Consider the following 26,350-nt stretch of genomic DNA (forward strand, 5'->3'; position numbering starts at 1 on the left):
GAAAACTTCCTGATTTGTGTTCATCAATAATTAAGAACCCATCAGCAATACTCAAAGGGAGCTTGCATTGCACTTCTGAGCAGCCGGATAGTAATGTATGGTGGAGAGATCCTCTTTTTCAAATCCCAGAGCTCCAGGCCATGCAATGCTAGTATTGCATTTTCAATTAGCTTCTGAGTGAATGTTTGGCATATGTAGAAGTGAACTGGTACACAATTAGCTTATTGTTCCTTTCAGCTTTGTGCTGAGAGGATCTGAAGGACTGCAGAAGAGAGGGGAGAGGGGAAAAAAAGAAAATAGCCAAGGCAGCGGCATCTCTGTGGATATGGAATAAGGGAGTTGCTCTGCTCACGCAGATTCCTGTGCTAAGTCGGGAGGTACAGCTGTTACTGAGGAGCACTCAGCCTGACTGTGGGGAGGGCGCCCTGGGAGAGGCGCAGACCAAGTCTCAAGCTCCAGGCTCTTCTCTAGTCTGACTCACCTCAGCATCACAATGGAGCCCAACAGTCCTAAAAAAATACAGTTTGCTGTGCCACTGTTTCAGAGTCAAATAGATCCTGAGGCAGCTGAACAGGTAAGGAAGATGAGTTTCTTTTGGTGTTTTGAGGAAAGCAGGTAGGAATGGGGGCAAGATGTGGGGTGAGAACAGATAATACTTGTGGCCTAAATGCTCTTCTAACTTATATTAGTGTAACTATAGAATAAATGCTCTGGAGGTTATAGCAATACACTCAAAGAGGGAGGAGTATATGTCCTCTAGCCAGAATAAGGCTTCTTTACCTTGGGTACATTTATTCAGTATATATTTGTTGTGCCTTTCCTATAGCTGGACTTGTGCCCTAATACATACACTTTACATGAGTTCACATTCTCAACAAATCAACTAAAGTATATTATTTGTACATCCAGCAAAGCATGAAGCCGATAATAGGTACCTAACGGAAATATTGCACAGAGGACCCCTTGGGGGTCCCTTCTAACTCAGGACATTCTATGATTCTATGTACCATTCATTTTAACATAAGAAAATATAAGTTATGTTTTGCACAATAGTTATCACTTCAGTTACCTCCTGTATTTCTCATTATTCTTCTTTATGTCATTGTTACAGTGTTTTATATATTTGAAAAATATATACGTGTAGAAATATACCTGACTTATATCCACGTTGGAATTATGTGTGTGCTGTTTTAGGTTTTGGCTCACTCCCAAAACATACACATACATGTAATATATATATATATATAGCAATACAGATGTCTAAGGAGGAAAAGATATCTGTTATTGTGTACAGATATGCACAGATGTGCATAAAAAAAGGACACAGGGAATCTTATGAGAAAAGCTGGATAAATCATAATTAGGTGACCCAGTATATTTCTCTCAGTGCAAGTCCTTCTTGACATTTGCTTCTATTTTGGTAAGTCTAGTTTTAGATTATACCAGGGGAATATCATAACCTTAACAGTTCCGTGCATTAGCTATGAAGTTATTTACACCTTTAGGACAGGTATCTGGTTTCCTGAATATTCCAATGTCATGTCTCTTAAAAGGCAGCCACCTTTGCCAGAAAATGATGAGTTGTGAGTGACCACTGAATGAAGAAATACTAGAAGGGTGCAGGGTAGAATTGCTGCAGGTCTTCATTTTGTCCATAGGTACTTCTGAGCTGAGAGATGTCCATACCTTATGGAACAGTCCTGCAATGAATTCAAACAGAATGTGTTGTGATATTTTTCTGAAATCTGTGAGAACCCTAGGATTAGGATTTCCTGGAATTCCCATGGCTTTTGAAATGCTGCGGCCCAAATTCTACCCAGTATTTATGAGCAGTCCTTTTTTTATGTTTAGAGTTTAATTCCAAGTGCTATACAGTTTCACTGTGGGTGTGTGATGAAATTAAAGTAGTACATTCTCCTGTCAGCTACAGTTACGTTAATCTGGAATAAACCCATTAACCCTGATGACGTGATTTTCCATTTACATCTCTGAAAGCAAAATTTGAACCCAGCTAAATACAGATGTTGGCTCAGCAACTAAAGAAGAACGAACACAGTGACATTGAGGTTTTGTGTCGGAATGGTTTCTAGCTTAAATACTCTGTGTCCCTCTCTTAAATTCAATAGAATGTCAGTAGCCTGGAGGTTTTAGTGAAGCAACACAAAGCTTTCAATGCAAATATGTGTGTTATAGGAGGATAGTCTAATATAATGTTGTTCAACCAGTGTTAATAGAACAAAAATACTTAATCAAATAACCTCTGAATAGGAAGAACTGCATACAATTCAGGTTTGTATATTGATATGTACAGATCTGTTGTATAGTGCTCTTTGCAAATATTCTTTGAAAGTCTCAAGTATTGTTTTTCTTTAGTGAAAGAACAGCAGTTAACACCTCGGGCCACAGTTTAGAAATAGCATAAATTCGTTGGAAGGCATTCATGCCATATCAACTCTCAAGTGCCCTTACAAAATATTAATATTAACAATTACTTGTGAATGCTATGACAGTACTAGGTATTTGCACACATAAGTTCACAAACTGCTGCAATCATTTTCCTGAAGCAAAGCTAAATGTCAATATTTTAATATATGACTGATACATGTCAGCAATACATGTCCAAAAACTTATTCAAGATGATTGCGAATCCTGAAGGTATTTTGGAAAGCTCTCCCTTGTGTTTTCTATGTCCGAGCAGCAGCATGACCCTGATCACTGTCAGACCAGAGAAGCAGTCAGTAAGACTGTGATGTGCTGCTGTTCTTTAAATGTTGTTTTTTTTTTCCACTTTGCCTGGTTTATACTCAGGAATGCAGCAGATGAATTTTTTTTCTTTGCTTTGAATGCGGGGCAGCTGGTGGACCCTAATGACTCTCATTGGTTTATGCATGTTACAGATCAGGAAAAGAAGGCCTACCCCAGCATCGCTTGTCATCATGAATGAACACGTGCCCCCAGGTAAGTGCCAATGTACCTTCTAAACTACTAAACCTGTTGTACCCACAGGATTGTCTGCAAATCGGTTTTATTAACCACGTGGTTTTAAAACTCCAGCGTTAATTTCATAACACTACATATCAAACAATGGATCTCAGAACAGTTTCGAGTAAACCCCATGAATACGAGTAACTCTTAGCCTCCAGATAATGTAAATAATTTCAGGATTTTATCCCCCATGTAAACTGTTTTTTGTAAGTACATGGAGAATATGACCCTGATGCAGCACTTCCATCCATAAACATTTTCTTTCCTTGGGGGGATACTTTGGAGATCCATGAAGTCCTAGTCTTGGTTTTCTTATCTCTAGGGATACCAGGGCAGCTCCAGGGCTAATTCCACAGTGAATTGCTTCTGCAAAACAGGTTGTTTTCTAGTTTTCTGATGAAACACATGATGTCTGTTTTCATATGCTTTTCCAACTGTGAATACATTACCGTAATCCAAAACTCCTCCCAGAAGATTTTCTGTGGGATGGCACAATTTGAGGTTCCAACATACTTTGTCACATAAATGTGACTTCAGAAAGACTCTTTAATAAGCTGTTCAGGGAGTATTATAAGTGGAAAAGCTCAGCAAAAATGGGTTGCAGGAAAAAGTCCTTGAGACATAATCCCTTTGAAACACAATACCTACTTTATGTCAAAACTTTTACATAGTACTCTGCAACATCTTTTCCTGCCTAATCTCTTCATTACATAAATCTTTTTTTTTAAAAGCAGTTCAGGCATTTTCTCACTGATGTGTCTCTTAGGCCATCACTGTATGCACCGGCACCTCAGTGAACCAGAACCATCTTAGCTCTGTTATGATCTCCACTTAGTGCACTGTGCTGAGGTTCTCCACTTCTGATTAACATCACTAGTAGCTGAAATTCCTCAGAAAGTGCAGAAAGAAGCATTTAGAGAACCCTGCTCTTGGGGTTGAAGTCATTGCTGCACAGCACACAGATTAGGGAGGTTCAAGCATGATACATGGCTAAGGTTATATTCTTCTGACACCGAGTGTGACCCATGAGTTTGCTGTGTGGCTAACACCAACCCCAGTTTGGAGAGTAGCTTTTGGGCCTGAATTTCAGGCAGCTCAGCTCTCAGTAACGGTGCACGAAAGATCTGCCTTAGACCAACTTTCCTTACCTTAATGGGATCTACAGTGTCTGTGTTGCTAGACCTTCATTAAAAGCAATCACCTTGATTTGTTAACCTCTTTTGCAATTTACTTTGTACTCTTTGTACTGTCATATTTCCTTTTATAAACAGATACTTGGTACAGTACCAAATCAAAACCAAACAGAGAATAAGAACTGTCTTTAATTTACAGGAAATTTTACTGTAAACAAAGTGGTCCATGTCTGTTATCTCATTTCCTGCAATGTTCATAACAAATCTTTAAATAAATCATTTTTATTACAAGCCAGAGTTGCTACAAGTATCAGTCAACTTCCATATAAGCCTGTATATTCACCTTCTTCACTTATTTATATTTATTCATTTAGATATTATCCCCTCTTACTAGATACTGGAAACTAATATTGACAAAGGTATTCTTGGTTAAATTATAATCTTGTCTTGTTTTTTTTTAATTTTCCACGAAGTTAGATAAAAATAAAAACTTTAAAAGCACCTTCATTTTCCTGCACCTCACCACATGGTTTATGCATGAGCACGCGCATGCATATTTCCATATGGTGTGCTCGATATGGCAAGTGTTCTGAACGGGATACGCACATGTAGCTGTGTACACGCACTGAATACAAAGACTGCAAGCCAAATTGGAAAGGCAGAAAATAGCTTTACGATAGAAGTATAAATACTAAAAAAAATTCATTGTGGGCTTGATCTTTCAGGGCGCTGTGCAGTTTCTGAAATTATTGTATACTTTCAACTTTCAGAGGAGCCAGCTGGTCCTAGGGGCTCTTGCCACCTTACTGTTTAAGCCCCAAATGCTGGTCTTTTATTGGATTTTGAATAGAATTCAATGGTATGCTGGATAGCGATTTGTCTCCAAAAATGTTAAATTCACCACTGCATATGTTTACAGTGAATAAAATAATAACAGTAAGGGTGTGAACTTGAAATCCCAGCAAATTGCTTTAGAAGCTTGATTCCTGAGGTCAGCAAGGAAACTGAGCAGCAGAGAATTTAAGCAATACTGCCAAAGCCACGTATTAAATTAGAGCTGGGCTAAACCAGAATCCTGTCTCTTGAATTTTACCCGCTGGAGTACGCCAATTCCCTCATTAGGAGCAAACAGCTAGTGAAGGATATGCTTCCAAGGGTTTGAAATGTATGTCCTAATGTAATTCTAAATGTTTGGTTGCTCCTGAAAAGTTTATTCAAATTATCTAAACTTCTTTTGTTTTGAAAAACAGAGACAGGCATTTTCTAAGAATCAGACTTTTCTGTAGCCTTCTGTGGCAGCTGCTTCTGATTGCAGCAGGAAAAAAGCAGCATTTTTGTGGCATTCTGGTGTTCTGGATGCAGACCCATCTGGAAACCAGAAGGCAGTAAAATGCATTTGGACATTTCAGAAATTTATAATTTATAATAAAATCAGTTTGAGTTGTGCTGTACAAAGATCTAAAATAGTTGTTTTCTTCTAAGGCTTCTCATCCATCCCTGATGCCTGCTACAGCTTTGACAGGAATCTGTCTTCACTGATTTAGTTTAGGTCCATTGTGCTATAAAGTGCAGATGGAATATCTACTAAGGCTAAGTCATTTTAAACCAATGACAGCTACTCAAAAACTATAAGAGTCGTCTGCTTGGCTTCCTTGCTTCAAGGAGACAGTAAGGGCTAGACCACACCAAATGATTTAAAGACAGGTAGTAGATGTGACTGGAGGAGCTAGTATCCAGCCTTTAGTATCAATGACTGGTGCATTTTCTCCTGTTCACTCTGCTTGACATCATACATAATTGCAATCAAAGTCAACAGAAGAGAAATTTTAATTGCAGCAGCAACAATAACTGCCTGTGAAACAACATAGCAATGAATAAACCCTTAACTCTTTCTGTAAGTGCTCTGTAAAGTATTCTGTGATGGGTTATGTCACATCTGAGCAGAGAAACTAGGACTAGAAAATTGAGACTTATGAAGTTATTTAACTTTATCGTGCTTCAGTTGCCATCAATGGAGTAATATTTTGTGAGCAACTGGTATTTGATTTCATAATATCTAATCAGTTTTACTTTCATGTGACGTTATAAGACCCTTTTACTTTCTGTGAAAGCAAAACCAAATATTAGTGGACAGAACTACATAAACATGCAGCATCTCATCCTGTGCAGGATGCCTGTATGGGTTACTGGGGTAACACACTCATACCCTGCTGTAGCCACAATTGCTCCATGTCCGTATTTTAAAAAAGTAACATAAGTATATGCTTAGTTTTAAAGATACATTTAACTATTAAGATCACAAGACCTTAATCCAAAAATTGCTAAAACTCTCCTGCTTCATCTTTCTCTTGCAATATCACTGGAGCCACCAGGAACTGAAGATCACCATACCCTGAAAGCAACCTTTTCTGCACTGCCAGAATATACTCACAACCTCCTGTCTCCCTACCAAGCATAGCAGAATATATACGAAAATCAGGTCTTATAATCTGAAATAAAAGTCTGACCATGTTTTAAACTAGCAGAATATCATACTACGATTGCTCACGAAAAAGTTGGTGGCAATGTAAAGAACTGACGGTTGAGGGAGGAAAACATGTCAGACCACAACTCCAGTTTGATGCCATTAGGCCTCACTTTGATCAGAAAGCAATGCCAATGTTCCTGTACGGCCTGGCTTTGCCACAGAGCCAACACATCAAACAGTCTGGCTGGCAAAGGCTGTTCAATTTGTGTCAAAGCGTTCAGTCTTCTTGAAGCATTAGAATATGGATAAACATTAGGATAAACTTCTGCATTTCTGAACTTTCTATGTGTTTGCTGTTTCCAGCTCTCCTTTCTGCTCAGTTGCCTGTTTTGGCTTCCTTGCTTGTAATGTAAATGTTACTCAGTGTTTGGAAATAAGAAAAACATAGCAATGTGTTTTGATAACTCTTCTCCAGAGCTGCCTTTTTGTATTTTGCAAATCTTATTTCAAGACAGAAAGAGTATATTATCACTGCAAAAGCAATATAAAACATATATGCCAAGTACAACTCATTACATCTGAGTTTTCTGAAGGCTGGAAATCATAATCTGAAGATAAGCAAGCTGTGCCTGTCTCCAGACAAGGAACTTGCTTGCAGCTTGTCTTTAGGCATTAACAGTTTTTCTGTCTTGTTCCCAGCTGATTTTCCATTGTCCAGACAAGGATTCGTGCCTTTCAGCCTACTGCCACTTCCCCAGAGGTCTGGAGAGATGCCTCAGGAGCAGCCTCAATATTTAGTGCAGTAGCAGACAACACAGATAGGTGGGTGGTGGGAGGAAAAACTACACACCTGTGGCAATCCCATGACAACCTGAAGTAGATAAGGTTTTTCATGCTAAATTGGTTCTAGACACTCCCAGATTTTGCCCGCAAAAAGAATCTCATTAGCTCATACAGATGTGCTTTTCTGATGATGCAAACTATACCAGCACAACATCCTTGAGGGAATAAATGCGATATGCTCTACCCAACAGGTTTGTGACTAATATTTATTAGATTATCCTTCTAGGTGAAACATAGAATCATAGAATGGTTTGGGTTGGAAGGGACCTTAAAGATCATCTAGTTCCAACCCCCCTGCCATGGGCAGGGACATCATCTGCTAGACCAGGTTTCTCAAAGCCCCATCCAACCTGGCCTTGAACACATCCAGGGATGGTGGAATGAATGTGTGTTTCACATCTAATGGTCACTTTTTTTTTTTTTTCCTGCCAAGGCGAAATAAATTGGGATCAAAAAAGACCTACTAGGTAGGAGGCAGCTGGTTTGGGTCATTGTCAAACAGTCCTGCTATAGTTTCTCAGGCAAAAGTCTCACTGAATCTTGAAGCAGTGGAGAATGCTTGGTCTCACAGTTCATGAAAACTGATATGTTTTTCAAAAGCTTGAGATTCTGGTAGGACATAATGCTTACTTTGGTTCAGGAAACAGAAAGTGAGTAAGCCAAATAGCAGCTGTTTTCAGTTGCAAATTTAGGCTTCTGATGTGGTAATAAAGCGTTCAGAAAAGCAGTACATTAATAAAAACTGTCATTAACTGTATATTTTTTTCTGTCAAACTAGTTGACCTTTCTATATGCTAAATGTGGATACCATTTAAGTGTGCTGTTTGTTTTTATTTCAGTCTAGGAGTTCATGGAGGTACAGCAATAAGCAATGAAAAAGATTTGTATTCCCTCCTACCACAGGACCGGTACAGCTCAGTGTACGTTATCAATGGCACCAAGATGCTCAGAGATCAGGCACTGTTGGTTGGGGAAGTGAAGACCTTCATGTTCTTTAGGTCTGTTCTGGAAAGGACTATCTGACACAGTGAAGCAACAAAATACATGAAACAAACATTGCATAAGACCTGACAGGCAACAGGGACTCCAGAACAGAGATGAAAATGTCTATGTTTGAAAATATTCTGCTGTTTGCAGGCTGATGTCTGACTGTAAATATTCAGTGGCAAACTACATCCCTTTTTGTTACCTATATACACTATGCTCAGATGTTCTTTTGTTTGGGTTACTTTGAATTTACTCTGCAGTTCAGGCTCACAGAAGCCCCTCAGACAAGGCACAGCATAAATTCCTCACATATCTCCAGTGTGAGTAAAGTCTCCATGATCTGACCCATGAAAATAAAAAGAAAGGTTCATTAAAAAAAAAAATGTCAGGAAACTGGGCATGAGCTGTTTTTAATGCAGTCCAGAAGAGACAACTCACAGGTTCCAAAGAGAAGCAATTTTTTTTTCTTTTTGGAAAAAAAAAAATCTTTCCTTAACATCTACATTGGAGAAGTGGTGAAGCTGAGAGGCCATGAAGCCAAAAAAAAGTTTACTTGCTCCCAGTTTAGGTGGAATTGCATTTATCCATTTCTCTTATTCCAGTCTTAAATCCCCAACAGGTGAGTTGACATACTTTTTTATTTACCAGTGCAGCTAAGCCCCTAATGTGTCCTGTGACGTTACTTGTTCCTCCTGCTCCCAGCCTCCTATTAGTTTTGTGTGGGGAAGGGTCAATGTCCATGGGACTATCTGAAAGTGAAGGAGGTATTTTTAGAGTTGAACCTTGTACTCTTCATCTGTTTTCCTCATTCCTTATACAAAAGCACCATAGAAACAGCCTTCTTCCACCCCAGGAGATTATTTGCAAATCATTTTTAATATATATAGCTTCATGTTACAGATCTCCAGCTCTTGATTATTCAGCATCAGGACTGATAAGCTTTCAGACTGTTTACCTCTGTTATCACCTTCGTGTTTATTAACATGACAAAGAGGTGTGCCTTGGGTAGAGAATAGCAGTCTGCACGGCTACCAATCCTGGTGAGGAAGTTAGCTGGACAGCTTCTAACTTTGTTGCATTCATAAGGCTTAATATTTTGGTAGAGGAACTCTAACAGATTTGCACTGTGCCAAATACTTACACACAGTTCTTTTGTTGAGAATTCTGAATTCTATAACATCTCGGTTAGTGATAGCCTTGGCTGCAGTGATCATAATATCATGGAGTTCGGGATCCTGCTGAGCATGCTGAAGGTCAGTACTAAGACAAGAGTTCTAGATTTTAGAAGAGCAAACTTCAGCTCTCTCAGAGCTCAGCTGGAAGGGGCTCCATGGGATGATTATATGGAAGATAGAGGAGCTAGTGAGTGCTGGGAGTTCTTCAAGAACTCACTATTGGAAGAACAAAGCCAATTTATCCCCTACAAAGGAAAGGGAAATAAGTGGAGCAAGAGGCCCCCTTGCCTCAATCATGAACTCCTGGGTCTATTCAAATCCAAAAGAGAAGCATACCAGAGATGCAAAGGTGGAAGATTATCTGTTGAGAGCTACAAGGGCATTGCCAGAGTGTGCAGAGATGCAGTTAGGAAAGCAAAAGCCCAGCTTGAATTGAAACTGGTCGTAGATGTCAAAAATAACCAGAAAGGGTTCTTCGGGTATGTCAACCACAAGCAAAACCAGAAAGAAAACATAAGCCCACTGTTAAACAGAATTGGAGAGTCAGTCACCAAGGATGCTGAAAAGGCAGAGATTCTCAACACCTTCTTCACCTCTGTCTTTAACAACACTCTTGGGTCCCAGGTTTTGGGAACAAAGTTCCCAGTTGATCCAAACATAAACCCACCATCAGTGAAGCGTTAGTACGTGAATTATTACAGGAGCTTGACCCCTACAAATCAATGGGCCCTGACGCCATCCACCTGAGGGTGTTGAGAGAGCTGGCTGACATCATTGTGAGGCCACTCTCCATAATCTTTGAGAAGTTGTGGAGAACGGGAGATGTCCCAGAGGACTGGAGGAAGGCAAATGTTACCCCTATATATAAGAAGGGCTCAAGGGAGGATCTGGGTAATTTTAGGCCCATCAGTTATGGGAAAGTTATGGAACGAATCCTCCTGGGGGCCATCACAATTCAAATGAAGCACATGATTTGGAAAATCCAACATGGCTTCACTAAGGGCAGGTTGTGCTTCACAAACCTGGTGGCCTTCTATGACAAAGTGACTTGACTGGCTGACATGGGGTGGGCGGTGGACATTGTCTACCTGGACTTCTCCAAGGCCTTTGATACAGTTCCCCACAGCCTCCTCCTGCAGAAATTAATGCGTTATGGCCTAGACAAATTGCCTGTGCAGTGGGTGGGGAACTGGCTGACAGGCCGCACCCAAAAGGTGGTGGTAAATAGCTCTTTTTCAAACTGGCAACCCATCACAAGTGTAGTCCCCCAGGGATCGATATTGGGCCCAATGTTATTCATTATCTTTATAAGTGAGCTGGATAATGGGATCAAGTGTAGCCTGATGAAGTTTGCTGATGGCACCAAGTTGAGTGGGGAAGTAGACACTCCAGAAGGGAGAGCTGCTCTGCAGGGAGATCTGGATAGGCTGGAAGAGTGGGCCTGCAAGAACCTTACGAAGTCCAACAAGGACAAGTGTAAGGTCATGCACCTGGGAAAACATAATCCAGGAGTGCAGCACAGACTGGGATCCACCTGGCTGGAGAGCAGCTCTGTGGAAAGGGACCTGGGGGTCCTGGTGGACAGGAAGCTCAACATGAGCAAACAGTGTGCTGCTGCGGCCAAGAAGACCAACAGGATGCTGGGTTACATCAAAAAGGGCATCACCAGCAGAGATAAAGAAGTCACTATCCTGCTCTACTCAGCGCTTGTCAGGCCACACCTGGAGTACTGTGTACAGTTCTAGTCCCCGCTGTACAAAAATGATGTGGACAGGCTGGAGGGGGTCCAGAGAAAGGCCACCAAGATGATCAAAGGACTGGGAAGCCTGCCGTATGAGGATAGGCTGGGAGAACTGGGTTTGTTCAGCATTGAGAAAAGGAGGCTCAGAGGGGATCTCATCACCGTGTACCAAGACTTAAGGGGTAGCTACAAAGATGGAGACTCCCTTTCTACAAGGAGTTACATGGCGAGGACAAGGGGGAATGGACACAAGTTGCTCTTGGGGAGATTCTGATTGGACACCAGAGGGAAATTTTCCACATCGGGGACAGTCAACCATTGGAATAATCTCCCCAGGGAAGTGGTTGACTCGGCCACGTTGGACACCTTCAAGATTCGGCTGAACAGGGTGCTGGGCCATCTTGCCTAGACTGTGCTCTTCCTAGAAAGGTTGGACTAGATAATCCCTGAGGTCCCTTCCAACCTGTGATTCTGTGATTCTGTGTGAATGTGAGTTTTTCTATTTAAAAAATGTCTAGGTATAATTAACTACTTCTTACAGTCAGAAGTTAAGTCAGAACTTAAGCTGTATTTCATACAGCTACATGACAATACAATTTTGGGGGTTGGTGGCCTTCAAAAGAAAAAAAAATGTTTGGATCAAAATAGGTCCCATTTAGCCTGGAGCAAACATTCTCTTTGATTTTGAGTGGTTTTTTTTAAGTGGTAAAAAATCATACTGACAATTTGAAATGAAGTCCATTTAAACATTGCAAGAAAAAATGTTTTGAATATGAAATTCAAATAAGTTTGTTTTCAGATTGTGTTTAAATTATACTTTGATAATGTGATAATACTGATTTTTTTCTTAATTCTTTATTTATTTACATCAGGTAATAAACTAAAATCCATTAATAAATGTTTCAGCCCTGTTGCGGGGAAAAAAAACCCCACAGGGTTTGTCTGACCTCTGCTATTTAGTACTTAATGCAGCACTCATTTACCATGGTGACATGTGCGGAATAAACAGATAATGCAGATAGATGAGAGAGAATCCAGCTTTTAGCACTAACCTCATTATGTTCAGAATATCGGGAAGGGGTTGCACTTAAAGCATCAATCAAGATAGCCCCATTTATTAAGCTTTCAGAGACAAAATTTAACTCTTTATATGGAGTAACTGAAGTTAATGTTTCACTTCAAAATACAATAAAAGTGGGAATTTACTGAACCTGGACTGAAAGTTAGTAGAGACTCTAAACAAAACAAAGCTATCAGTCATGGAAGCTTTTGCCAACTACACAGGGGTGGACTGTGGAAATTCAGAGAAGGTGCAGGGAGGTGTAGATCTTAGCATTGCTTTCCCATGAATCTAAGCTGTCTGTGTCACCAGATGGTGGAAGCAAGATCAGCTGGACCAGCCAAGTCTCTTTGTACAGTAATCAAAGCAGTTCTGTGGTAGAATTAAACTATATTGGAAAGAACTCTGTTTTTCTCTTCTCCCCCTCAAAATACTATTCATGTGTCTGTATTTAAAGTCATCGCTTCTAGTATTTTTCACAAATGGCTTTACTGGGGGACTGAGAGAATATCATAGTAGCAGAATGAAGCACAGTTACAGGCTCTCTCTTTGTTCTTGTTTTCCCTGGGATACCTGGGATGCAGACATACCACAGAGAATTAATGTCTTGGTGTTATTCATCTTGTGGAACCAAACCGCACTTACAGAGTTAGCAGTGCTAAGTAGGTGTATGTGCATTTTAAAGGCAGCATTTTTCATCAGAGGCCATGCCCTTCATTCTGATGAGGCAAGCAGAGAAGAGTCATATGGAGCAGAACATGAGCTTGAGCGAGGCAGATGGAAAGTTCAATAAAGCAGTAAGCTCTATTGCATCCTTGAAGTACTGCTTATCCTGGTACCTAGGCATTCCATAGCCTAAACAGTTCAGCATGAGCTCCCATCACTGAGAGAAGAGAAAGGCTTGCGGTGATAGTATTCCCCTCAAGCCTCTCTGGTGTTCCCTGCCATAGGCCTGTTCAGACAGTCAGAAAGTGAAGAAGTTCTGGATATGTTTTCTTTGACCACCACTAAACAGTAGCATCTCTGAGATCTGCTACTATATAGCTGCAGCACTTGCTCCACCTTCTCCCTGTTATATTAGGATCTGCAGAATCAAGGGAGCAATTTAACCTGCAGGCCCAGCTGGTCTGAATGCAACATATTTGTACTACTAAGTCCACTTTTATAACCTTTTCATTTTGAAGTGCAGTTGTACTGATGAACTAAAAAGTGATTGGGGGATAGGGGAGAAAAAAGACTTTTCCCTTTAAAGTATTGTGATCCAGAAAATATTTTGATCCAGATCAACATCAGGTTTTTACTGTCTGTTTTTGAAATATGGTAAGTAGACAGCAGGGCTGTAATTGTTTAGAAATGTGCTTTCAAGCCTCCTAAAATGCTGATACTAGTGTGTGACTTAGGCATTAATGTGTACAGCATATCCTGTAGGAAGGTGTGGAACAGCTTATTCTATGGGAATCACAGCGAGGTGTTTCTGATTGTGACCTTGCAGATGGAGATGTACAAAACAAAACCCAGGGTCCCCTCTGGCTCTGGTATGTAGTGAGGTTAGTAGAAATTCTGAAAAATGCTTTTGGAAATTACAGCTGACTCAGTCTGAGTTAACAGTGATTGCCCTGTCTTTTCCATCCCACCTAGTCTTGCTGAATGTGAGAATGAGATTATGGAACCTCGTTTTGCTTACTGTTTGAAAGCTTAGAAAACCAAACAATGAATTTACAAAACTGGTATTTGCATCTTTTTTTTGTAAAAAGGGTCATAAACCCCAAGAAGTACTATTATTAGTAGCTCACTTGATTCGTGCATAGGGTATGAGAAGATTTATGCGTGTGCATTCTAACCACAAGCAAGTCGTGAGCAGTTGGCCAGGACTAGCTTTACAACACATTCTTACTGAAATCCTTAAAGTATTATTCCAAAAGGAAGGAAACTGCAAAGGCAGCAATAATAATCACTGGCTAAGGAAGAGTTTTATTGTTTTCTATTTGTTTTCTTCTCCCCTGGCAAATGTCACTTTCCAGAATGTGCAACGCACAACTGTTCAGCTAAGATACCTTTTTTAATGGCTTTATGAGCTATAGCACGCTAAGAAATGTTTGACTTTTTTAGTTTTGGCTACTGCTGCTGGTTTTTATTTTTGAGCTTAGAATACTCCTACAGCTCACACCGAGAAAGGAACTGCTCACAGTGATAGCTATTGCAGCTGTAACTCCAATACAAAGATAGCAATCGGTGAGTCAATTCTGAGCCTTTTTCCATCACAATTGATTCCTGCGTGTGAAGCTATTAGGAAATGGCTTAAATGTATATCAGGGGATCAGCTAGTATTATATTTCTGGTAACCATGGATTTTTCTTCATGACTTTTCCCTCAATTGTATTGAGATGTTCAACCTCTTCAATACATCATTTGAGCATAGACTGAACATAAAGCAAGCAAGCAAGCAGCTGGAAGGTAACACATTACTAATACTACTCAACATTACTGATGAATTCACAACTCTGGGTAACCATCTTCTCAAGATACTTAGCTTCCTTCTGTATTTGAAAATACTTAATGACCATGTTAAGTCTTTCCACAAGCTAATACATTGTTATGACTGTTTGAGTCAATGGACAAAGTAATTGCAAGCTATTCTGGAAGTTTTTGTGTAACGGCTTTGGTAATGTTTGGTAAAACAGTAACCATTATTTGCAAATATTTAGTAGTCTAGCAGTATGTTTTCCCTGGGCACATTAATTTCAGAGGCATATTTCTTCTCTTTGAACCTGTTTCTCTGAGTATTTGCTGGCTGTTTCTCAACAGCTCTGGCCCACCTCCAGCCTCTCAAAAATCATCTTTATCTCCACTGCCCTCATATTTCCTTTGTATGTGTCTTTTCTTTCACTGTCAGGTTTCAGGCCAGGTGAGGTTATGCTGTGAGTGTGGAAACTGCCCTTACTCTATGCAGCAAAGGTGTAATCTTTATTGGCATCTGCTTTTGTGTCAGAATAGACCCTGTGTCAATGTAACCTTACAGTGAAATGAGTTCTCCTCACAGGTGGACAAACTTTAAGACACCACATTGTGCTTCAGCCCTGTTTTCCAGTTCTTATCCTTTGCCTTGTTCCATATCTCTGTGAAAGTCTGTTTTTCCAAGATCTTCTTGTAGTTCAGTTTGGCCCTCCAGCACCACCCAGGGCACCCAGAAATGCTGGCTCTCACTTTCCTCTTCTGGCTCACACCAGAAAATCAGTGTCACCCTGGTTTACATTTATTTGCTTCAAGAATAAGGGAAGTTTTCTTATGTATATTTTAATCTAAAAGAGGGATTTGGATAATCCTAAATAGATGAGCATAAAAGAGAGTCACATGTATGTCATCAGGTATCTTTTAAGTCTTACTTTGCACATACCGAGACTTGAATTTACCATCAACTTTCCCAATAGGCCAAGGATTTCAAAATTCACATCACCAATCACAGCAGTTTCCTTCAGTTTGTCTCACTTATTTTTACTTAGTTGAACAAATTAACCCGGATTCTCAGAGAAGCAGTGAATATTAATGTGACTGTCATTACTTAGTTTAGATATGAGTAAGGGTTCTGACTAAGAAGCCAGTTTATGTACAGCTGAAGTTCTTTCCCAGTTGCACTAACTCTAGAAGTAGTTCATTAAATAAGAAAATAGTTTGCCTTTTTAATATTTTTTTCATTTTCTTTACCAAACTTATGCTATATATCTAGGATGAAATCCTGACTTTTAAGTCAATGGCAAAACTTCCTGATGTTTATGGTCTAATAAAGTCAGTGGTAAAATGATCTTCTGCCTGATGTCCCTCAAAAATTCTCTTTTGCCTGATTTGTTTTCCTGATGCAAACCATAGATTTGCCACAGTATTTGCACTGAGCAGCCCTCCACATGTGTTGAACTCCTGTGCTATACTCATTTTGTCTGGAGCATTGCTCAGCAACCCGTAATGCCCCACTGAGCTAGGCAGTGATGGAACTCCTCTTTGCAGAGGGTTGGAGCATCAGACAGTGCAGCTTTGTGATTAAGCTTAACTTTGTTGTGCTGGAAATGAAAAGCAGTGCTTTGCTGTTAACTAAATGGTATTATTCTGGAAGGAATTAATTTAAGGGAGCTATGAAGCAATGTAGAGGCAGACCCTGACCTGGAGCTTCTGCACACAGTGACACCCTGTGGTCTTGCCAGAATTTTCTCCCAGCTCTGATGCCGTGAGTCCACACTAGTCATCTGCAAATTATATGAAAAGTTTTTCTCAGAGTCATTCCTGGTAATCTAGTAAGAGTTTTATATTGGGCCCAGAAAATATCTCATCTAAAAGGTCAAAAGAAAAAAAAGACTTTTACTTACGTCCTCCTGGTTCCTCTTGTTTAGACAGTTGTTCTTTGAAAGCCATCTCCATTTCCTTCAGCAAAGAGGTGTTAATGCCACTTACAAAGCAACTAGAAGAAAGCAACTTCAAGTCTAGCGTTTTTTATACTGTGATTTAAAGTCAATCTTTACATTGGTTATCCAAACAGAATATTTATTTCAGGCGTATTTTTCCCTGGGTTGACTACTTTCTCTGAGAAGACCTGCCGAGTCTGTAATTGTCTCCTTATGATGGATGAGGGACTCCGTGTCATGCCAGGAAGGTCTGCTCCACACTCCTCGCTCACCTGACCCTCTCATGGAGCAGGCCTATAGAACAGGGACTCTTGTGATATGAGGAAAAGAAACTTCTGCATGGAAGGATTTTTTTCATAACAGGTTTTTCCACAAAGCCTGTGTTGTGTTCTGTCATTCAAAGCCAGGACAGTATCAGAAAAAGCCTTACAGAGCTGGCAGCAGCTGGAAGACCACAGAGTCAGGCAGAAGTTTAACTCCAAGAAGGCAGACAGAACAACTCAGTCCTTATTAATAAGAAGGGTGAAAACAAGGAAATAAATCTGAATTATCTTCCAATGTATGTTTTGAGAAGCAATACTTCATTTATGGGACTTATTTAGAATATGTTTTATATTTTTACTTAACAGGTGTCATAGGAAGATAGAATGAAAAGTTGAAAACAAAATGCATAAGAGAGGAATGATTTTTTTGTGCTGCTTGCAGTAATTCATCCCTGCTCTGTGGTAAGGCTCCAAACCTGATTCATCACTGTCATGTTCTAGGTTAATGCCGGTGAAACTAGACTGATTTCCACGAGTCTGGCATGAAACTGGGATAACAAGGTGGTGAATCAGGCACTATAATTCCCCTCTGAGATTTGTCTGATGTAAACAAATACATTTAGATTCCCATTTGAGGTTTGCAATGTCTCCAGTTTCTTCCAAACCAGATTATGATCTCAGAATGTATGTCAAAGAAATTTTGATCTTTGTAATTTATGAACAGTGGTTTTATTTCATGTCTTTGTGGCTCTGCAGTTGAAATTGGGTCCTTGGATGCTGCCTGTATGATGTTCAGTGATATAGATGCTGTTTGGATCAGGTGTGGTGTGTGTTGGGAGGAAAAAGATGATAATTCTTTTCATTTAGAGGTTGACTTTGAGGACCATTAGGAAGGATTTGGTCTAACAAAGGAGATCGCTGCCCCTATGCTTGGTATTAGTAATGGCTACTTGAGTATTGGAAGTGGGAAATACAGAGCTATGTAAATATAAATGGGCTAATTTACCTGGAAAGAAAATTTTAAATGTTCGAACAGCTGATTCATCTGGTCTGTGGCATTTTAGTGAATTACAAAGGGCTGGGTTACAGTCAGGAGCTAGTTGGGAAAAGCTACTGTATGATCGCCTCTGAGCCAGAGTGACAAGAGGTCTCTTGATGATGGCGCTGTCAGGGTAACATGGGACCTTTCCCACGCTACATATCTTAACTGCAAACACCTGACAGAATAAGCATGCAAATGCTTGTGTATATAGCAAATTCCTCTCTCCCCTCTGTTTTTTGAATATTTCCTATACAGACCTTGTTATTAGTGTTCCCTAAAGGGCAGGCAGTAATTTAGATGCTGATTAGTGTGTGAAATGCAGCAGAACCGCAATGTATGCACTCTCTTGTCAGCACTTGACTGAGGAGGGGAGCAGACCCACCAGCTACATTTACCGCAGCAGCTGAGACAGTGGAGTTTAATGAGGTGCTTTTGCAATGTGAAGATTTTCAGAAACATATACTCACACCAGGAGGGCTTACCAGGATATTTTTAAATAATTGAATGTAATTACATGTGTACCAGTAGTCAAGTTTTCATTGATACAAGCAAATAAAAACCAGCAAGCAAAAGTCAAACAATTAACTACATAAGCATTTTCTACATTTGCCTTTTTGGACTTTTTTCCATTCCTTACCTGAGTGGTTTAGCAGAAGGACATAACATGCTAGATGATCTGGCAATGTGTAGTTAGAACTCTGGCAAAAGCAGAGCAAGAAATATTTTTTAATCTTACTTGGTCTTCTGGAGGAAAGGAAAAAATAGGTCTGATAGCAGAAAAAACAAAATAACATTATGCCAGTTAATTTCTGAATGAAATTTCAATGAGCTTGTTTTACAAATACCAATGACAAATGCAAACGGTGGTGGTCAAACAACAGCGAAGCAAGCTGGTAGCTTAAAAATGTCCTTGTTTTACTGATGAAGAAATCGAAGTGTGAAATGACTGAAATAAAATATCAGAAAATTTCAGGTTTGCCTGCCAGTAAGTGGCAGGAGAATGAAGAATTATTTGGAAAATAAACTCTTTCTTTTCTTAGTTCCTAAAATTATGAGGGTCATACATTTAAATGTAAGGTTTTGAAACATGTGATCTGCCTTGTTGCACAATTAGCATGCAACAAGACTAGGGGCAGAGCTCCCCCTTCCACTGACAGGGTACACAAGCATCCCCCAACTCCCCAGCAGGAGGAGAGAGCCACCCTCCTCTTCATCACAGGAGATGGCTAAGTGGAGCCAAGGCCAAAGGAAAATTATTTTCCTTTTCCAAATATACATCCTCATTAATCACATTGCTCAAAAGTCAGCAATTGATTAATTTCTTTCACTTTTTTTTGAGAGAGAAAGCTTTGGACATAGTACTGTTTGGCCATGGAGACATTTCATCAAAACTAATGAAATTAAACAAAACAGGCTGAACGCTTTATAACAGTAGCATCACCTGACTTCTGTCTGTAGCCTGGGGTGTCCTGCACGGCTGGATTCATGCTTCTGTTCATCTACATCACTCTCTCCAGTGGCACTGTTAATCCAGGGGTGGGGGCAGAACTATAAGAAGGCTCCAGATTGACCGTGACATTGTGTCCTTAAAGTCTCTATTCAGGCTCATTTCTTTCAGATTCAAACTATTCTTGTTTAAATAATTCTTTAACTAGAACCTGTTATAGGCATGTGGCTCATGGGCTGTTTCTACTATCTGAACAATTAGAGTATTGTGTTTATTATTTTAAAGGAAAATTTAGACACTGCAATGAAAACTAACCAAATCCAAAGCCCTACCAGCCCCCTGTGATTTTTATCTGAAACTTGTCACCTTTGTTTTCCCAAGGAAAATTCCAAAGTCCCTACATGAAGCTTTCTCCAACAATTATATCAGGCTCTTACTGAGTTTCTTTTGTATAAAAGCTGGCCTCTTTGACCTGTTCTGTTCCTCCTTCCTGACTGAAACCCCTCAGAAAAAGCTTTTATTTGCTTTTGCCAAGGGAAAAGAAAGCAGGGTACTTAGCTGGATGAGATAAGCCTTTGCTGGATGACTCCGCTGAAGAGCCCATGGGTGATATCAGAGGCCAAGTCTTTTAAAATAGGTCACCTCTTGCCCTGAGTAGCTGCTCCAAGTGCATTAATATTATCCAGTAGGAGAAGAGAGGCAGATGAATTTTGATCTTACTCTAAAGTGACCATAAGGCTTCCCCCAGCATGGTCATGCTATTTGCATGACAGCAGAGATTCACAGAAAAAGTGATCAGCAACGTCAGGTGGTTGTCATCCTGCCTATAACCAGCCTCCTTCCACTCAGTTCTGTTCTGACCTCATAGGATGACACCTTTGGGGTAGCTCAGCTCATTATGTCACCTTGGCTGGGTGGCTGTGCTGATAAACATTTAAAAGAATTGTGCTAACAAGAGTGTGTGGGAGGCAAATCCCTTGGTGTTTCTTCCTCCATATTTCAGCAACATAGCCAGACCAAATCTTGCAGGTTTCCCAGCAAGTGGGTAGGATTTTGCCCTGGGTGAAGACTAAAGCTTAGAATTCTAATGTTGAAGTGGGCTCTGCGCAGGTAGATCAACTTTCAGAAGTATCTCTTCTTAAAGAAATAAGGCTTAATTTCAGAAAGTCTGTGTACATATCTGGACTGAAGGAAACATCCTCTAGACTGAAACTTTTATTGATGAACGTGGACCATTTCTCTTCCTGAGGACAATGACTAAAGCCTGAAACCCTGTTTATTTTGTCAGGTGCTACTCCAGTCTACATGAGGTAAGGGTCACACTAGCTTCAAACGCTCACCCAGTACAGGGGAAACTCCTCAACTGCTTTTTCGTTAGCACAGGTGTAAAAAACCTCTAGACAAAGTTCCAATTTTATTTTTACGTACCTTGACTTTCCAGTAACTAAGGTATGTACAAATCTGTTCTCAGCTATTCGTATGATTTCTATTATATCCCTTTAAAAAAAAACACCACCACAAAAACTGTCAAGAAATTACTTGAGTAATTAGATGCCTGTGAGCTAATTACAGCAGCCAGGAATGAGTTAAACTGGAAAAAACCCATATGTTGAGATTTGGAATATAATACAGCTATATTGTGTTCTGTGAGCAACGTTATGGTCTGTGAGGGAGAAAATGGAGCGTCATTAAAAAGTCTCCTTCCCTCCTGGCCCCAAAAAGAGAGCTATTCTGTAGGGAGAAGTTATCTAGTGACAGCTTGGTTTTTGTTTCACATAACAGAGAAATTGCTGATCACTTGGATTCACATTCTCTGTGATATAATTGCCTAGTTATAAACCCGATAAGCAAATTTCTCGTTCTGTATAACTATGATTTTTTTTTATGAGCAGAATCCTGACTGAACAGTAGTCAATGGGAACTAAAGGATGCTGAGAAACTAGGGATTTAATTCTCTCCTGTGAATCAAATTATATCAAAGTCTGATATTTGTGATTTAGTTTCCAGTTATTTCCTGACCCGTCTCGAGAGGAATTTATGCTCAAAGGGTTCAGCAAAGAAATTCAGCTTATAATTGTCAATGATTTTGAGAAGGATTTAAGGGTGGGAAACGTGTGGCTTGTTTGACTTCCGTAGGTGGATATGTCTGATTTGCAGTAGCTACCTGATTATGTTCTTTCTTACGTTATACCTTCCATTCTCATCACAAATTCTGTTGTCATGTTTTCTACATGGAATCTCTTGATGCCAGAACTGACCTGTTGTATTGCGAGCATCGATTCCTACATGCACTGACTCTCACAAGAACACTTTGAGACTCTTATAAGAACATGCGTTCATTAATTTGACTGCTTTCAAAGCATTGTAAGTTACACCGGAAAAACACTATTTGTCCCAGGAAGAATATTCACACAATTATTCATGTAATCCTTCAGTTAGACCAAGATGGCTCTAAGTATTTCGCCAGGCAGAGAGCTCTTGACTGAGCTCCAGCCCACACTGCACCCCGGCTCTGCTCTCTGTCACCACTAAATTCACCCTTTTATTTCTGCTACAGCCCACTGTCCCTGTCTCTCATTCCTACCTCAGCTACATATAAGCACTTCTATCTTCTTTCTGTGCCCCCCTTGCCTTTCATCTTTTGCTCCTTTACAAAAAGAGTTTTTATTTATTTTCTACTCTCTGTCTCAGTATACGGCACTCAGGGATATTGGCTTCCCTCGTTCCAATCCTTTGTCATCTCTCCTTAAAAAATCTACATTCTCCATTGAGTCTTATCCACCAAAATGCCTGTCAAAAGTAAGCATGCAATGATCTTTCTGTCCTCAAAAATAAAAGCATGTCAAAATGTACCTTTGGGCAAACTGCGTCTTCAACCAGCTCTTCCTTTCCCTTTGTCTCACAGCTCCCTTGAATCACTTCATGTCTGTAGCCTCAAGTTCATCTCTTTTGCTCCTTTAGGTTTGTTTTTCATCTCTGTTTACTGGATTTGAAAACCTGTTTGTTTGTGTGATTTTGTAAGTCATTCTTAAATTTCCACATTACCTGATGCTATTCATTGACGCTATTTGCCCCGTGGATATGAATGATTTCTTTAACGCCATACAGGAGCAGTTCTTGTTCCCAAATTTGCTTGTCATATAAGGGCTGCTGAGTGAAGGGAGAGGCTGGATACTCTCCAATTCTGGTAGGTTTAATGGCATCCCACTAAGAACACTAAATGTGCAAGCCCAAAGAGTTAGAGTTGTGCACATACTTAAGAACAAAACCTGAAACCTGGCAAAGCTGCTGACTGCAGTTTTTGTTCCTTATGCAAGCTTCAACCTGGGTGTACAAAACATATTTTTAATCTCGGCAAGTTTAGAGATTCAGGAAGGAATGGGACATAACTTGCTTTTCAATACTCTCTGCTCAAATTTCCTGATTTATTCAAATGTCAGCCTCGAAACTAAATCCAGGATCCTGAGCTAAAAAAATATCCAATGTTGAATCATTGAAGTTTGTGGCTGTTTGGTGTGCAACTAATAAGAAAGATTAAAAGCACATAAAGAATCACCCACTTAGCCAGCCTAACTTCATACTCCAAAGTATAATATAAAGAACTCCTTGCTTTACAAAGGCAAATAGACACTACTATTCTTAAATTTGCACTGCTATACTTATTTACAGGTCAGGAAGTCAAGGAAGAGATTAGTCACCTTACCAAAGTTCATACAAATGTCAATGGCAGGAACTGGCGTCCTGGTTGTCCTGTCTAATTCTGTATCTGTGGGACCATATTTTACTAATCAGCACTGTTTTCAATTACATTTTTTTAACCCTGAATATAAGTGATTTGAATGTCTTTCATATAAAGAAAATAGAAAATATATATGTTGAAAAAATCCATTAAGTCAATTAACATTTGCAAGATGCATGAATATGAAGGTAAAGAATACAAGAGAAAATGCAATCTGCCTGGACTGGCTCATCCCCTTACACACAGCACCACAAGCTGCCAATATCTAGAGAATATTAGATAAAGTGATATTGCATGGACCTAATTCTTCCCTCAGACCTATATTTACAGATCTGCCACACATCAGTAGAAATTGCACAGTGATATCTGCAAGTGGAAAATTTTAGAGGGGGTATTGGTACAGTGAAAGATTAATGTCTCTGTTTTTAATGACTCCTTATTTTAGAGCTCCAAACTACCATGCATCAAAGATCCTACATGCTCTTCATCAAATATTTGGGAAATCATCATCAGAATCATAGAATGGTTTAGGTTGGAAGAGACCTTTAGAAGTCATCTAGTCCAACCCCTGTGCAGTGAGCAGGGACATCTTCAACTAGAGCATGTTGCTCAGAGCCCCGTCCAACCTGACCTTGAATGTTTCCATATCTCCCCAGTTTAAAGAGAAGGATGTTGGGGGAGGGGCTTGTCAAAGGCCTTACAGAAGTCCAGATAGATGACATCCATAGCTCTTCCTTTGTCCACCATAGAAGGCCACTAGGTTGGTCAGGCAGGACTTGCCCTTGGTGAAGCCATGCTGGCTGCCTTGGATCGCCTCCATGTCCTCCAATTTTCTTAGCATGGCTTCTAGGACGATCTGTTCCATGATCTTCCCTGGCACAGAGGTGAGGCTGACAGGACGGTAGTTCCCCAGGTCCTCCTTTCTACCCTTTTTAAAGATGGGCACAATGTTTCCCTTCTTCCAGTCCCCAGGGACTTCACCTGACTGCCATGACTTCAAATATCATGGGGAGTGGCTTAGCAACTACATCATCCAATTCCCTCAGGCCTCTGGGATGCGTCTAGTCAGGTCCCATAGGCTTATGTATATCCAGGTTCCTCAGGTGGTCATGAACTTGATCTTCCATTACAGTGGGAGGGGCTTTATCCCCCTGGTCTCCAACTTGCAGTCCATTGGCTTGAGAAAGGTGAGGAGAGAGGTTACCAGTGAAGACTGAGGCAAAGAAGTTGTTGAGTACCTCAGTCTTCTCATCTGTTGATACTAGGCCACCATTCCTGTTCATCAGGGGACTATGCTTTCTTTGACTTCACTTTTCTGGTTGACGTACCTGTAGAAACCATTTTTGTTATTCTTTGCATCCTTTGCCAAATTCAGCTCCAGCTGTGCTTTGGCCCTCCTAACCCCATCCCTACACAACCACGCAGCACCCCTATACTCTTCCCAGGATACCTGTCCCTGCTTCCACTGCCTGTGCAGTTCCCTCTTGCTCTTCAGTTTGACCAGCATGTCTTGACTCAGCCATGCTGGTGTCTTCCCTTGCTTGCCTGATTTCTTACACCTGGGAACTGAGAGCTCTTGCACTGTATGGAATGCATCCTTAAAGGTCTGCCAGCTCTATTCTGTTCCCTTGCCCCTGAGGATTGTTTCCCGGGGGCTCCTGCTGACTAACTCCTTGAAGAGCCGGAAGTCCACTTTCCTAAAATTTAGGGCCTTGTCTATAACTCCTAGCTTTTCCCATATCCCTCAGGAGTGTGAACTCCAACAATGCATGATTGCTGCAGCCTAGGCTGCCTCCAATCTTGATGTCACCAATGAACTCACTTGCATTGGTGACCATCAGGTCCATTGCATCACCTCGGGTAGGGCTGTCTATTACCCGGCTCAAGAAGTTATCGCTTTCTGTCCATTAACCACATCAAGACAACAGTAGAAAAATAATTTAATCTCATGAAAAAAAATGGTTTAGTGCAATGGATAGGAAGATTCTTCACCCTCCTCTGCTTCATACAATTTTACTTAGTTGTTCAGATAGGTTCTCAGAGACACTTATTTTCATTAGAAACCTCTAGTATTGACTATTTCTGCCATCCCTAAAGTCCAAAGCAAATTAAGGCAACAAAAGTAAGCAGTTCCAGGAAAAATTTCAGTCCAGGAATGTCACGAAACTTTTAAGATGAAAGTTTAGTCTTTGTTCGTCTTTGGTTTGCTGATTTTACATATTGTTGTTAGGTGCTCTTGAGATATTGGTATATTAATAACTTAACTGAGGTGAGGTTATTATTATTATTTTAATCTAGTAGAGCTCTTTGTGAGTTTGCTACACACCATTTGTCAACCAAGCCTTTCCTGACCATGGAAGAAAGTGCAGTCTCTGGGCAGAGCAGCCATGTACCCCGATGGCCACCAGTGAGCGCAGACTCCTGTGCCAGCCTGGCCAAAGGACCTGCTGCTAAAGACGCTTGCTTGCTCTTAATTCAAAGGCAAAAGATGGGAGTTAAGTGGTTTAGACATAGTGCTTATGACTAAATGCTAATCAGGGCTTCTTTTTTTCTGAGAAACATAAAAGAGAAAGAAAAGCTGTAAATCAGAGGATAATTTCTTATTTACAATAGTGTTGTAGGTTCAGGGCAGAGTCGTAAGTGTTAGCACTAAGAAATGTTTTTGTACTAACTTTTCTCTTTCCATATCCTTTCCTCCCCAGAAAAAGATGAGAAGAGAACAAATATCTCACAGGCAGAGGTAAGTAAAAAAACTTTTAAAAATATATTTATTATTAAAACCCCATTGAAATTCATGGATTCATGCTGGTTAATGTTTTTATTTACATTGTCACGCCATCTTCAATAACACAGGCCTTTAAGAACCATGGCTTTCAAACCAGGGCCATGTAAAGCTGTGTTGAGTCTCAGCTCTGCCGGCTCTCCCTTCTCCCTGTAGCAGGGAACTGGGAAAGGCAAGTTTCCCCTCTGCCTTGCTGCCCTGCCCTGGCAAATCATGGCAAACCTAACCCAAGACGACCCTGCCAGGTGACCTCATCCAGCTTTGCTTTGGGTCTGCAGATCACTACTGGTCTACA

General features: G+C 40.4%; 1 protein-coding gene across 1 annotated transcript in view; it reads left to right on the forward strand.

Moving 5' to 3' along the window:
- Positions 1-275: 275 nt before the first annotated feature.
- The window catches only part of PPP1R1C (protein phosphatase 1 regulatory inhibitor subunit 1C), a 59,501-nt gene continuing 33,426 nt past the window's right edge, over positions 276-26,350 (forward strand). Inside the window, exons 1-3 of the mRNA XM_075093656.1 lie at positions 276-574; positions 2,898-2,958; positions 25,976-26,013. Of these exons, the coding sequence (XP_074949757.1) occupies positions 494-574; positions 2,898-2,958; positions 25,976-26,013 (180 nt within the window). The 5' untranslated portion in view covers positions 276-493. The remainder of the gene's footprint in view (positions 575-2,897; positions 2,959-25,975; positions 26,014-26,350) is intronic.

Source organism: Phalacrocorax aristotelis, chromosome 5, assembly GCF_949628215.1.
Source record: "Phalacrocorax aristotelis chromosome 5, bGulAri2.1, whole genome shotgun sequence".
Taxonomy (NCBI): domain Eukaryota; kingdom Metazoa; phylum Chordata; class Aves; order Suliformes; family Phalacrocoracidae; genus Phalacrocorax; species Phalacrocorax aristotelis.